The sequence below is a fragment of the Colletes gigas genome, unplaced genomic scaffold (genome assembly GCF_013123115.1).
Source record: "Colletes gigas isolate AHSC1104 unplaced genomic scaffold, ASM1312311v1 Colletes_gigas_Sc00033, whole genome shotgun sequence".
NCBI lineage: Eukaryota > Metazoa > Arthropoda > Insecta > Hymenoptera > Colletidae > Colletes > Colletes gigas.
Window position 1 is genome coordinate 2018342 of NW_025106662.1, and position 15726 is coordinate 2034067.

General features: G+C 33.2%; 1 protein-coding gene across 1 annotated transcript; it reads left to right on the forward strand.

The window, feature by feature from the left end:
- The first annotated feature begins 5168 nt into the window (after window positions 1-5168).
- Window positions 5169-15544, forward strand: LOC122402078 (gamma-aminobutyric acid receptor subunit beta-like). The gene is made up of 9 exons (XM_043404593.1): window positions 5169-5634; window positions 5830-5936; window positions 6116-6183; window positions 6309-6454; window positions 8906-9063; window positions 11717-12001; window positions 12149-12379; window positions 13440-13696; window positions 13825-15544. Exons 1-9 carry the CDS (start codon window positions 5570-5572, stop codon window positions 13975-13977), a joined length of 1470 nt encoding a protein of 489 aa, XP_043260528.1. The 5' UTR covers window positions 5169-5569; the 3' UTR covers window positions 13978-15544.
- The last annotated feature ends 182 nt before the right edge of the window (window positions 15545-15726 follow it).

The following is a 15726-nucleotide window of genomic DNA, read 5'->3' on the forward strand; positions in this document are numbered from 1 at the left end:
AAACACCTATTTCGACATTTTAAAAAAATTTAACCTCTGAAGGGGTGAAAAGGGGCTGCAACGTTTGTATGGGACATATTTTGTTCGTGGTCGGATTTACCTGATACTTGGTCTGAATGCTCATTGATACACTTATTTCGCATTAAAGTTGCCTTATTTCCGTAAATGGATCTAGAAACTTCAAATTTAACATGTAAGTACGTAATTATTATCTTATCACTAAACCGTTGCAATGGTGTAAATACGCCTAAATATCGGTATGGGTGTCGTTATGAAGGTTTTTTTGGGACGTTAATTATGAAAATGGTATCAATTTTGAAATGTAAGATGGCGATATGACATAAAATTAAAACTCTATAGAGGTGAATGGGGGCTTAAAAGGTTTTATGGAGAAACAATATCCATTTTCGAGGGAACTAAACGGTTTCCTGTGCGAGAAAAGCCGCGGGCAAAAGCTAGTAGTACTATGTAATGCGTTTAAGACATATTTGTAATCGTAATTATAACGTGAACAAAAGATTGAAGGATAAGTGTGTTTACATATTTACATTCAATTGTAGAAAATCATTGATAATGTGTTACGAAAGAAACTCGTTTACTTAATAATTTGTTATAGATTTTTAAGTACAAGGTTGTCTAGAGATCATTGTATTGTAAGTCGTTGAATTCATTTTTCATCAGCTATAAGAGTTGGGCAAATTCTTTTCTCAAATAATGAATAGAAATGAGAATTAGACTCACTTGTAAACTAGATTTTGCTCACGTCTTTGCTTGTTTGAATATTGATTTGAAAAAGTTCGTTAATGGATCCTAATTTATAAATAAATTTATGGACGAAGTGTACATAGAAGTTAGTTTATGAATTAATCTGTATTCATTATTCGCGAATAAAATTTTCTGTCAAAAAAGTCAAACACTGAGGGTCGACAGAACTAAAAAAAACAATATAGGTAAAGACCACGATCAGTTGAAGAAAAGAAACTACAGATATCGGACAGAGCAGGGTTAAATATGTAGGTGGTTGTAGGAAAGGGGAAAAAGAAGAAGGGATGTGAGTACAAAAGTGCTCTTCTTAGTCGCGGATTCAGCAACTTCCGACGAGGGTTTCTCTCGATCTTTCGAGTGAACGTTCTCCCTCGTTACGTCAGAATCGCTCTTTAAGTTCTTCCGGTGTCCATTTTACAAAATGACTATAGAAATTAATAGTTTTGAAATTTGTTGTATTCTCATATTTCTTCGAGTAACAATATCTAAATCAACGTTTAAAAAAATTGTTTCACTTTTTTGAACTTGTTTTTGAGACATTTCCATAAATTGTTTCTTAAAAATTGCAATTCATATAAATATAAAGTGAATCACCCAACTTTAATTATTTTAATAATAAACAAAGTTTTGATTCGTCCATTAGTTACAAAAATAATTGAGTTGGCCAAGTTAGGTGGTCCACCCTGTATATAAATCAAGACCAATTTCTGTGATGCGAAAGATTGAAAAGTTTATGCTTCGATACTACTAAATATTTGTTAAAATAGAACTTTAATCAACAAGGCGAGTCAAAGCGACGAAAAAAAAGTAACGATTGCTTTTTTCGCTGCTATTACGTGTATACGTTTAATGGAAACTCATAGCTCTTTAATTTCAGCTTTTCATTAACGACCTGTTTAAATACTGCCCATATTTGTAAAGCTGGCTAAATAATCGACACAGAATCCCGGTCACTGGCAGAGCTTTCACAATACATATATTCTTCGATTCGGCTTCACTTGCCAAAAATGTTTTTTACAGAAGAACTGTAATCGTAACAAAATGTGAATTACACGGCGATTATATTTGTTTTCCAATATTAAAACGAAACAAATAATTAATAATAAAAAATAGTACACAGCCTTAATAATTAAAACCTTGAATCTTGTACGACGTTCATAAATTTTCAAGCCGCTTTTCTTACTAACTTTCCTATTTATTTAACGTGTCAACAATATATTGAAATATACAATTAATTTTAATTGAAAAAGAAAAATATTCTTAAATCGTAAAAACTGAATCAAAGTTATTGAATTTTCCACTAATTTTGAAAAAATTATCCATCAATTTTCCGTCAACACTGATTAATTCTGAACTCGAAGTACATACTTTGCTAGAAATTTCATTATTATTCACGCGTATTTAAAAGTATGTATAAATTCGTATCAAAACAAAAAATTTACTTACGTAAGCATTGCGTTCAATTTTTTTGAAAGATACTTCTTGTCGACACACTAATAACTTATATCGAAAAATTGAATAAGCTTCGACCGAGTACCGGCACTTGCGAGGAAGATCTACACGCGATTCTTGTTACAGATCCTCGTGAATCTCCCACCTGGGAGCTAATCTTTTTATTGCGCAAACTCCAATAATCCTACATTCTACAACGTTCACGAAATTTTCGCATCGTTTATTCGTTTCTCTTTCCTTACTTTTCATATTAAATTCAACAATACGATTAATACTTTATTCTATGATTTATTTATTTACAATCTACACAAAATACTATTAATTTGCTATTTTCAAATAAATAAATGAGTTAAATAATCAAATAAAATTTAATTATATTATTTTTCTTCTAAGAAATTCAGGTTTTAAATTCAATCGTTTATCGAAGTAAAATTAGAGTTCATTCGGTCAGTAGCTGCATCTTTTGTATCCCTGTAGTCAACGATTGTCGTTAGTTCGTTGTTTGTTCTTGTTCGATCTAATTTTGTAATAGTTTTCGTCTCCTCAATTTGGTAGCTATCGTTAATGAATATACAGATTATAATTGGCGTGATATTCTTTGTCAATTTTAATTTAGTATTAGTTTAGTTTAATTTTTTTTTTACACACCCCGAACGAGACAAACGCAGTGCGTGTATGCTCGTGTGTGGGTGATTTTTGAGGATAAAATTGCCTATTGGAAGTGGCACTCACCCTCTCTGTTTGAAAATATCACTTCTGGATTTTCACAAGACAGATTAAATGTCATTCAATGCAATGTGTTTGCATTTCCATAAATTGAGGCAAAAACGCACTGCTATTGAGCACGTCGATAAGTACGTTCTCTACATGGTAAATTTATCGTGTATCCGCCGTCTTTGGATGCGCCACAGAAAGACCTGCTTTACACGCGCAGTTGTTCGCAAATTTCTTATTTTGGTTTGTAGAATCCCCTCAAATGAATGGCTATGAAATAATGATGAAACTATGTACAGCTAATATTTGAATATTTATAAAACATTAGATTTAAAAAGTATTAAATAAACAAAAAATACTTTCATTAATCACTGTATTTTCACGAGACCACTTCCTTCGATGTTCCTGAAAATAAAAGAATTTATTCCGAGGGTAGAATCGATGGGGGTAGGAAGTTTGTAAGGTTAACGACTCTCGATACCGGTGTGTATTTTGCAGCAACATACAAAGGGTGGCTCTAGTTCGATTTCGACATCGAAATCGAGAGACGGGGTAGTCAACTCTGTGTCACTAGGTCGTCGAAAAGCAGGGTTGCGCATGTGTGGTTCATTTTGCGCTAACCTTCGGTCCGTCTCGGAAGCCAAGGAATGGCAAGTGCAGAGAGATGCAGGCTAGTGTTATCAGTGTCCAAACAGAAGGTAAAGATAAGCAGGTGAGGGGTTAGATAGACAATGAAAAAGAGGGAGAGTTAAGAGTGCGAATGTGAAAGGGTAAGGGATGAAAAATAAGTGAAAAGGAGGGCATGACACGGGCAAATAAAGAAGAAACATTAAGTGACTAAGTGGCGAGGAATGAGTACCGAAGGAAGGAAGTGCAAGAACGATAGAACGAATCCAAGGGTTAGAGTGAAACAGAAGGGAAAAAGGTAGGAGAGTAGAGCATAAAAAGGGGAAGATAAAAGGCGAATAGAAAAGTTGTTCGCGAGGAACAGTGAGAGACGAGGAAAGATAATAGTTTCCAGGAGGAAGGATAAAACGTAACCTAAGAGTTAAAAGGAGGTTAGTAGAGAATGGCAGCCACGGATGGTGTATAGAAAGGGGAAAAGGGGTGAGTAGAGAGGGTGAGTACCGCGCAGCATCCAAAGCATCAGAAAATATCCTCGACAACGGCGTCAATGTGGGATAGTGCTCGCGAATCAACCTGTCCGTTCAGTGGTGAAAAACTGCGCCCTATTTTCACATTATTTTTATCAAAAGCTAAAATTTTGTCCTTTTCCTGCCGACTTAAATAACTTTCACGCGGCATTAGTAACCAAATTAATGATATCACGCTTCCAACACACCAGACGAAACAAAACCGATGAAATATCGACAGAAAACAATATTCGAACGGTTGGATCTATAACTATGAAACAATAGCAGAAATTAAATTTTCCTCTTTTGTTTTTGAAGTCTTAGAAATTTTTATTTTCACATTGCTTTCGCATTGTCTGTGGTTTGGCTTCCTTAGTTTTAAACTCCATCAATGAATTGTTTATTTGTAGAATTTTCCTTTCCTTCTTCGGACGTTCTTCTTTTCTATTTTTTAATGCATCCATTTTTTAAGATTGTTCTTTTCCCTTCGCTACATATATTTTGTAGTATTCTGCAGTAATAGGTACATTTACTTTAATACTGACTCGGTCCCAGAAGTTAGAACGCACACTACTGCTTTGCGCAAAAGTGACTTTGCAACATCATTATCATGTGACACATATTTCGATCTCTACCCAATATTGTTAGAGAATTATATTGTTGAGAATACAGTCAAGAGATATTAGACTGCCGTGTCAGAAAGGGAGTGCATTAACACCCGGTGACATTATCCTTGACGATGTCCGCAGATCCTGTCGACGGCCTTTCCGTCGACATCGCTCCAATCGCTGAACGCATCGAGTACATCCACCTTTAAAGCAACCCTTTACATCGAAGAATGTTCTTCGATTTTCTTTTATCTTTTATCAATGGTTTTTCTTCGTTTTCATAATGGACAAAAGAAAATACTGAAATATGAAAATAAGATCGAAGTATGCGATGTTTTGTACGCGTAGGTACGTCAGTAAGAGTATGTTTCTTTTTATTGTAATTTTAGTCAGCTATATGGTCAGTACAGATCTGAATACAGAATTGGTATTTCATAAATATTGTGGAAATTTTATTTCAAAACGTGCTTGTTATCGCTCTTCTATCGTTCTAGAATATAAATGCTCTTAGTTATAATTCAAACAAAAAATTATCTCTTTATCTCGTTTCTATCGAAAATTCTATGATTTTTACACTAATTTGGTTGCACAGACAATAGCATGCCGGACAAAAATCATTTTAAACAAATGTCTTCATTAACACTTCTGTTCGGCTATTAAATGAAATTAGTTTCTTCAATATTTATTGATTTATAATACGACTACATGTATTTAAATTAGTCATCTTCTAAATTATTGAAAACTAAAACAGAGCTGGGCAAATTTTATTCCCAAATAACAAACAAATATTTTAAACACTCAGATCGATTTTACTTACAGTTTCTGACAGCCTGATGTTGAGGTACAAGAACCTAACAAGATGACGTCTTCTTTTATTTGCTGATGTAATTGTTGGGGATGCTTCGCAGAATGAGGCTGCAGCAGATTTCCCTTCTGTTGCAGATGATCTACCTAGTAGCCTGGTAATAATTAATTAATTTTATCAGATTCAAAAGCAAGTTACATATGTAGTAGGCATTTAATATTAAATGGATCTATAACTTAATATCTCTACTATATTCTATGTGCAGACCACCAAATTTTCACCATAATTTTTTTTTATAGAGACTTTGTTGTACTATATGTCAACTGTTTTGTCATATTTGGTAAAATTTCAGGGCCAGTTTTGAAAATACAGGTCTGTCCGATAGATTGGAAAATGTGACACAAACTATATCTCGAATTCTCGATGGATACGATATTCGATTGAGACCAAATTTTGGCGGTAAGTATTGAAAAACGATCGAAATCGATTATTTTAATTCACCAGATTCATCTAAAATTGGAAATATTTGTATAGTAGCTGGAATAAAATGCATTAATCATCGGATTATCGGTATTTTCGATGTTTGGAAATAAAATTATTCATGTTTTCTGTTTACATTTTTGTAATTACTTTTTCAGGAGAACCTCTGTTGGTTGGTATGGATCTTACGATTGCAAGTTTCGATGCAATCTCTGAAGTGAATATGGTAAATACATTTGTATTATTTATCACGTAATAGATAATGGTTAAAAATGAATTTTTACCGTAATCTAAATAATCTAAATCTGTTGTGATTCTGTTTAAGAAGTAACATTGTCTTTTTTATAATAGGATTATACGATAACGATGTACTTAAATCAGTATTGGACGGACGAAAGACTAGCATTTTCCCAGGATGAGGAGGTTCTTACTCTTAGTGGGGATTTTGCGGAAAAAATTTGGGTTCCAGATACATTTTTCGCCAACGACAAAAACAGGTGAGCACGACAAATGTCTAGAAATCTGTATTGTATAAACTCTATCAAAAGAGTTTGAAAATAGACAGTTGAATCTTTCTAAAAGTTGTTGATATTGACAAATTATTAAAGTTTAAAAATTTCCAGAAATTCCAGCATCTTTTAATGTTGTACCATGCAATATACTAACTATTACACAATTAATAGATTAAAAAATAACATAATAGTAATCTACCAAATCTAGAGAGTTCAAGCGTTATTTCTCAAAGTATACGGATTAGTGATTCATGTATTGTTAATACAATAAGGATTTTAGGTAAATGGCAGTTTTAGGTGAAAACAGAAATTTTTAAATATGATATAACTAACAAATTATCCGTACGACAGTGTTGATTGAAAATTTCACTGTTCTTTACCGATCCATTTCATACGAAATATTAATTTTTAGTTACTGTTCTTTGTTTTGAAGCATTTTTTATCACAAATATAAATGAGTGCCTTGAGAATGATGATCTACATTTCTTTTTTGGTATTTACGTTACCTTTAGCATACATATCAGAAAAGTTTAATATAAAATATTTATAATAGTACATTTTTCAAATTAAACATTTTTTTTATTCAGGGTGTTCGGTCACACCTGAGAAAAATTTGAATGGAAAATTCTAGAGGTCACAATAAGACGAAAATCAAGAATAGCAATTTCTTGACTGAAGCTTCATTAAAAAGTTATTAAAAAATTTCACACCATTCTGAAAAAATTATTTTTTGTTGCGGGGCTCAATTACAATCATTTTTGGTGAATACAATACTCCTGAAATCCTACCCACTTTCTAGAAAAAATTCAAGTAGGTACTGAAATTTTTAAATGCAATTAAAAAATTTCAAATCATACTAAAATTATTATATTTAGTTACAGGGGTCAATTACAAGCACTTTTGGTGAATATACATATCCCCGAAATCCTACCCACTTTCTAGAAAAAAATTCAGTACGGACGAAACTTTAAACGTTAATAACTTCTTAACGAAGCCTCCATCAACAAATTAGTATTCATGATGTTTGTCATATTTTGGCCTCTAGGATCTCCCATTACAATTTTTCCGAGCGGTGGCCAAACACACTGTATAACTGTGAAATTACAATTGTAAGATAGAACTATAAACAAATCAAGATACAGATATTTGAGACATTCTATTCTCTAATGTTTAGAAATTAATTAAACAGAATCAAATGATTTCTACAAGTACAGATATTAAATAATTATAAAATGATGGGTCCAAAGTTATTTCAATGTCGGAAAGGACCCCACACAGAAATTATGGAAAATGGCCCCCGGTTAAATTAGCTGAACTTTTGATATAATGTAGTTCATTATGTCTTGATGAAAAGTTCCAATGTGCCCAAGCTCGTAAATTGAAGTTTCCGAAGTACGGGGGATCAAAAGCCAATAATAGTGTGCCTTATTTTAGACTACCACGTTTGAGTATATTTGAGTGTAAGAAGTACTGTTGTACACTGTCCATTTATTTGGCCCTTTAAAACTCAATAGTAGTACTGTGGTTCCTTAAATATTACTCCTTGACTCCCCTGACCCTCTGTTGCAAAAAGATGATGACGATGAATTGCAGATTGACACTACGTTGCTAGATAACAGTACCAAACATTAAGTTGTTATTTCTCACATTCCCGTAAATGAACTGGAACTAGAAGAGGAAGTAATAAATGGTTACTACTGCACCTGTCAATCTGGTGCCAAAACATTGGGTACATGCGCACATATTGCAAGTGTTGTAAGGTTTTTAGGATTTGCTCGTCATCAAAGCCATGCCAAATATTCGGATGGCAATCTTCTCAATTGTAGGACCAGAGATGCCGCTAATAGAGGGCATCAAGACAATATGAATGTTGAAATTCTTATGGCCGAATAGAGAGAACTATAAAAATGGCCCTTTTCAGGGCCGCATGGTGTGCAGAATCCAATCGAGCAATCTCTTCGTGGTGTATACTGAGTAATATTAATATCGACGGTGCTTCATGTTTGTACATTGAAAAAGAGAATCATTTTTTACCTTTTTGGCGTTTTTTTATTTTGATTCCTGAAGGGGAGTCAGAGGGTTAGGGGGTCAAGGGATAATATTTAAGAGCCCACAGTACTGCTATTGAGTTTTAAGGGGTCAAATAAATGGACAGTGTACAACAGTGCTTTTTACACTCAAATATACTCAAACGTGGTAATCTAGAATAAGGCGCACTATTATTGACTTTTAATCCCCTGTATACAAGACATAATAAACTACATCATATCAAAAATTCAGCTAATTTAACCGGGGGCCATTTTCCATAAGATCCGTGCGGGGTCCTTTCTATTGACCGTTGTATATTTCCGAAATTTCTACTAACTGGGAAAGGTGTACACGTAGACGGTAGGATGTTTTTGAGAAAGAAAATGTTGGTTTTCGGTTTGTTCGCAGTTTCTTGCACGACGTGACCGAGCGTAATAAACTCGTCCGGTTGTCCGGAGACGGATCTGTCACTTATGGCATGAGATTTACGACGACCCTGGCCTGCATGATGGATCTGCACTACTATCCGCTCGATTCGCAGAACTGCACCGTAGAGATTGAAAGCTGTACGATCGATATTACCTTTCGTAGGATCCTTCCGTTTCCCACTTTGACCCATTTTACTTCCTTCTTTCTCAGAGTATCTCATCTAAAATCTCTAACAAAGTAAGAGATCAAATTTCAGGAACTCTTTCGATTTGATTTAAATAAATTACAGTTACGGACAAAATTATGTGGCCAGGTAGGGAAAATAGGTATGAATTAAGTTTAATCAAAGCACTATAACTATTATGCACTTAAGTTTTATATATTATTTGTCTTTATGGTACATAAATTATTTAGCGAATAATTGAAATTAATGTTTACATTTGTGTTGAAATAAAATATACTTAACGGAAAAGGTTGGTTGATTGTCGAGGGACAAAAATAAGTGGACACGCAGTAGTCTCAAATGAACCATTTGGTTGATGCGTAAGCTTTGCATAGAACAGATTATTTCTAAAGAAACAGCAGAATGTCAGTAAAAAAAGAATTTTCATATCAAATTTGTAATTTGCTAAGCTGTATATTATCAACATCAACACGAGGAAACGTATAGCTTTTGCAAAAAAATATATACATATATCAGTATCACTCTAGAAAAAAATAATATGGAGCGACGAAAACAAATTTAAACTGCAGCAATAGAAAAAAGAAGCGTCATGTATGGAGAAAAAGAAATGAAGCATACAAAAAGCTGTTTTGTATTGTTACGGCAACTGTTAAATTTTGTGAAGGGTCAATAATTTTGTGTTTTTCGTGGAATGGAGTTGGCAATTTGGTACAGACTGACGGAATAACGAATGCAAACAGGTATATTTAAATAATAAACGACAATTTAAAAGAGGCAGTTGCGAAAATGGGACTCGAAGAAGAATTTATTTTGTAATAGGAACAAGCACAAGGTCCGGATTTGAATCTAATCGAAAACTAATAGAGCATACTGAATCCAAACGTATGATTAGAAAAACGGCAGTACAAGAACAATTGCTTTAAATACATATTTACGATTGGCATTTGAAAATATTGATAAATATTACATTGAAATTTTCGCTTTTAAAGCAATTAATGTAGTAAAGGGTGGTCATACTACATATTGATTTTATATTTTTATATATTTTATTACCTGTCCACTTATTTTTGTCCCTCGGCAATTAACCAACATTTTTGTTAAATATGTATTAATTAAATATTAATTTCAATTATACGTTAAATATTCCATAAACTTATATTAAATTAAATGTACCATAAAGGTATATAATATAGTGGGTGTTCGGCCACCCCTGGGAAAAATTTTAATGGGAGATTCTAGAGGTCAAAATAAGACGAAAATCAAGAATATTAATTTCTTGACTGAGGCTTCATTAAAAAGTTATTAAAAAATTTGAAATCATTCTGAAAAAATTATTTTTGGTTGCGGGGCTCAATTATAATCATTTTTTGTGAATACATATACCCTTGAAATCCTACCCACTTTCGAGAACAAAATTCGAGAAGGTGTCAAATTTTTCGATAAAATTAAAAAATTTCAAATCGTTCTAAACAAATTATTTTTGATTGCAGGGGTCAATTATAATCATTTTTTATCAATAGACATACCACCGAAATCCTACCTACTTTCGAGAAAAAAATTCCTTACCGAATATACATATGTATAATTTGAGGCCTGAAATAGTTCCCCGAAGTTTCATGTGAATCTTTGAAACATCATAACTCCTGAACGAATTGGACGATTTTAATGTTTCAAAAGGCAAACAACGCGTATTTTAATGAAGAATATGTAGAAATTCCAAAAATATCCGAAAAGTTGTTCCTTAACACTGTGAAATGAGAAAAACCTCATAAAAATGGCCCAATCTTCAAACGTCCGTAACTTCTACAATAGTAAAAACTTTTCTGTAGAGCGTCGAACAAAATTATTAAAAATGAAAAACGAATTTTTAAGTAAAATCGACAGAGGGTAGGTGCCTAAACTTTTCGGCGAAAAAAAAATTTCAAATCGTTCTGGAAAAATTATTTTCGGTTGCGGGGGTCAATTACAATCATTTTTGGTGATCAGACTTAGCCCCGAAATCCTGCGCATTTTTAAGAAAAAAATTCAATACCAGCGGAACTTTAAACGTTAATAACTTCTTAACGAAGATTCCATCAACAAATTGCTATTCTTGATTTTCGTCTTATTTTGGCCTCTAGAATCTCCGATTAAAATTTTTCCCAAGGGTGGCCGAACACCCTGTATAAAACTTAAGTGCATAATAGTTACACTACTTTGGTTAAATTTAATTTATACCTATTTCCTTGACCTGTCCACTTAATTTTATCCGCAACTGTATATCAAATAAACGTTGAGCAAATCTATTCTATTTTCTTGCGTCCATTGTTATCATCAAGTTCCTGTTTTAAGATTTCAAATAATAAATATAAAATACTTAAATACTAAATTATTGATGTATCTAGCTGCTCGGAAGAAGTCTACGTTCTAGAAATTCGGGAACTTCTTTATCGTGGTAAAATATTCCAAATTCTACGACATATGTACCTTCTCGTTACAACACACTGTGAACAAACGAAATTGTGATTGTTTAAGTATCTTTAAGGTATTTTAAAGACGGATACCAGAATAATTCGATAAAATGTCATCGAGATAGCAAACTTGAAAGGAGTTGTTTATTCTCTCAGACGGATACACGGTGCTGGACGTGGTGATGTATTGGAAAGAAACTCCAGTTCGTGGTGTCGAAGAAGCGGAACTGCCACAATTTACGATAATTGGATACGAAACAAACGACCGGAAAGAGAGGCTGGCTACCGGCATATATCAGAGACTTTCGTTGAGCTTCAAGCTTCAAAGGAACATCGGATACTTCGTTTTTCAAACGTATCTGCCTAGTATCCTCATCGTGATGTTGAGCTGGGTCAGTTTCTGGATCAATCATGAAGCAACCAGTGCCAGAGTTGCTCTCGGTAAATAAAAATTACTTTACTACTTTTACTATTAAGTTCAGGAATTCCTTCAGCAAAAAATACTCGATCGATTCTTTGTCTATTTCAAATATTCAACTTGTACTTACATAAGATAGTATTAATTTGTGAACTTTGTTTATTTTGTAGGTATAACGACAGTTCTCACAATGACTACGATATCGACAGGTGTACGTAGCTCACTGCCACGTATTAGCTACGTGAAAGCAATTGACATTTATTTAGTAATGTGTTTCGTTTTCGTATTTGCGGCTTTATTGGAGTATGCAGCGGTTAACTACACTTATTGGGGCGCCAGAGCCAAGAAAAAGACAAAAAAGAAGGAAATCGATGACAAGAAAGTCATTTCTTCCAAGTCAGGTAGCCATAATGAGTTTCGAATGTACGTTAGACATTATGTACACACACTAATAACATCAAATTAAATGAAAAGGCTCATAACTAATATTTTGTTGAGTTCAAATTCCGGTATTATTTAATTCCCCGTTTATTATGCAAAAATCATGTGTATTGTGTAAATTAAATTGATGTTTTAATTAACTAAACTAAGTGTTTAAAAGTTAAAAAATTATTATAATTCTATTTTCTAAAATATTACTGATTTTGATCGATCGTTTTGATATGTTACCAGCGCACAAGTATATTTTTGTATGTTTGGAAGTTAAGGGGGTATTGCTGTCTAGATTGTCATTTTTTCGGCCTTTTTTGTGATTTTTTTGTTAATGGTAGGTAAGCTATTTTGTACTGAGATTTTGCAGATATATTTATTCATCTTATAAGCATATACAATATTTTATTCATCAAGAAGTATTAAAAATTGTGGGAGTTATAACTTCTTGTTTAATGGCTTGTCTGAAAAAGTTGCTCCACTGGCTTCCACAATTCCAGCCAATCCACTAATCTGAAACAGAGGGGGCTAAAGTATCTTCATTGGGAAGGGTGTAGTTATAGCAAGAACTATAATGTATAAAGGAATGACGGCGTTTCAAGTTTCAAATTTCTATTTTATAACCTTTCTTTTGTCTTTAGCACATTAAAAAAAAAAAATAGTAAAAGTCAACATTTTTAAAAATCTCTAGTTCCAGCGATAAAGGCGTGTCTGCTGAATATTCTCTTCAAATTTGAAGTAAATCGGTCTGTTAAATCTTGAAATATCATGGAAGCCAGTTTAAAAAAACGCATTTAAACAAGAAATTATAACTCCCACAATTTCTAATATTTTTTTATGAAAAAAATACTGTACATTCTTATAAGAGGAATAAATCTACCTGCAAAATCTCAGTACAAAACAGCCTACCTATTATTAAAAAAAATTCACATAAGAGGCAGAAAAAATGACAGCCTCGACAGCAATAGTCCCTTGAACGCATAAATTTAAAAGGTTTAAAGAAAGATGGAAAACAGAAAATAATTTTTGCAGGAATCAAAACGAGTTCCCCATTTCCTGGTTCAACGGAAGCGGATATAATAGAACTGCAAGACCTCCGAATGTCACCTCTGCCAAGTATAAGAAATAGATCGGGCCTAATCAGCGGTAGTTCAACACCTGCAACCATAAGAGAACACGATCCTGCCAAGTTTCCCCCTAGTTTTCGCATTTCCAGAGTCGCGGCTTATAATACACATGGAAGAAACATTGGTCTCAGATACAGAGGACCCAAGCAGCACAAACCCAAGGTAAACAATTCCAGACTTTGCTATATTTTAAGTTTCAAAGATGATAAATGACCAACGTTAAAGCTAATTGTAAACTAGCTGTTTATAAAATTCTTAAATAGTCTTAAATAATAAAATTATGGTTACAGGTTTTACATGCGATACGAAGAGGAGCATCCGTACTGCGAGTGTCGATGCCGAAGATCAAGGATGTGAATATTATCGATAAATATTCAAGAATCATATTTCCAGTTAGTTTTATGCTATTCAATGCCATTTATTGGGTATTCTACTTTCTCTGAATCAAACCATCGCTACTCTCTCGCTATTTGTCGAGAGACAAAAGACAAAATGGACCAATTGATAATCAAGAATTTGCATGGATATAAATAGAGAATCGGTTCGATTACGAATTTGGACGGAGTTTCGCGGTCAAATTCGAGTTCCGTTTGGGTCTTGCGCTGGAATTGAAATCGAAATCTTCATTCTCGACCGAAGGGAGCAGGTATCGAAAGTATTGAATTGAAAGCTGCCAATATTTATCGACGAGGAGATATTTTCGAAGATAGTGACGATTTAATCTTGAAGTATAACGATATTTTAGAAAATACGTTCCTAATTGATAGCTCGTCAATTCGAATGAATAATCTGCCGCAAATTCTTTGAAAATGATTAAATCGACCGTAAGAAACAAAACTATTTAACCAGTTGTTGCTGTTCGAACGAATACAAAACAAAATATTCTTTTACAATTAACAAACCGAAATTAGCGATTATTTTGAAATTACTATTCTTTTTGTGCCAATTATTATTGTCGATATTTGATAGTATTTACAAGTATAAACGACGAAAGCTATTAAAAAAGGAGAAAACATTCGAAGAGAGCATCCAAAATTTAGAGACATATATCACAGCTAGAGTAGTTTTCGATTAAAAATTCTAATTATCGTTACCGTAGGTAATAAATAGGATTACTGTAACATTTCGATATGGATTATTCTGCAAACTGCGTCACGAATTTGTCTTTCATTGATACCTTGAACTTTGCGAACGATTAGCTGTAGATAGTGATGGGATTTCGAAGCGGTTCGTATTGTTTCGAATCTTATTGTGTATTGCGACACAGATTCAAAGCTATTCGAATAAGACTTAATGTTAAAGATGTTGGAAGTTTTGATTGATTTGGAAGTCTTGTAAATTCGGAAAATAGTGAAATTCTTGGTCCTTCTGAAAGTCTTGAGAATATCGATAAGTGTCAGTTTCGAGCGTTGAGTTAAAGAACGTTTAACATCTTGAGTACATATGTCAGGGATGGGGAATTACCGATTATCGAAATTCTTATAAATTGTAAAACTTTCAAGATGATCAAGCTTTTTAAGACCCAAGATTTTTCCGCCATTTTATAGAAACGAAGCGTTCCAAATCCCATCACTAGTTGTAGATAAAGTTCACGGAATGAATCAATTTTGTTTAAATTTAAATATTTTATATTATCTTGCGCCCCAATCGAAACGGTAAATTGTTAAATGTACATACATATATGTATAATACAGCCAAATAATCGCCAAGTGTTCGTTTATTATGCGAAAATACTTTGACTTGGTTACTTAATTTATTGTAAAGAATTCTACGAATGTTAGAGCGTCACATTATGTTTTTTTCAACGTTAATTACAAAACCATTGTCTTGATTAGTTTCCATACGTCTTGTACAATGCAGTGATATTCTCGATCATAGAACGAAACATATATCGTAGTAATAAAAACGAAAGGAAATAAAATAAAACTGTATTTTCGGTATCGTTAGACCAAACTTAACAGATGGTTCGAATATTAGAATTAACGGAAATCCAAGAGAAAGGAATGTTAAGAGAGCGAGGACGCCTGAATGAGAAAGGAAAAAATTGTCTTTTTCTAGGGAATATTTTTCTGACAAATTCAAATGCTATCCATACAGATTGCGTGTCGTAACGTTAATTATTTTAATATAAATTGTAATTGTAATTTTAAGGCAATTAAATTTAGCGATTTAAACAATTCTTGGACTTCTCT

Coding starts and splice junctions, on each gene's coding strand:
- LOC122402078 (XM_043404593.1), top strand. CDS start 5,570: ATGCTTCGCAGAATGAGGCTGCAGCAGATTTCCCTTCTGTTGCAGATG. Junction 5,937..6,115: donor ATTGAGACCAAATTTTGGCG/GTAAGTATTGAA, acceptor TTACTTTTTCAG/GAGAACCTCTGTTGGTTGGT. Junction 6,184..6,308: donor CAATCTCTGAAGTGAATATG/GTAAATACATTT, acceptor TTTTTATAATAG/GATTATACGATAACGATGTA.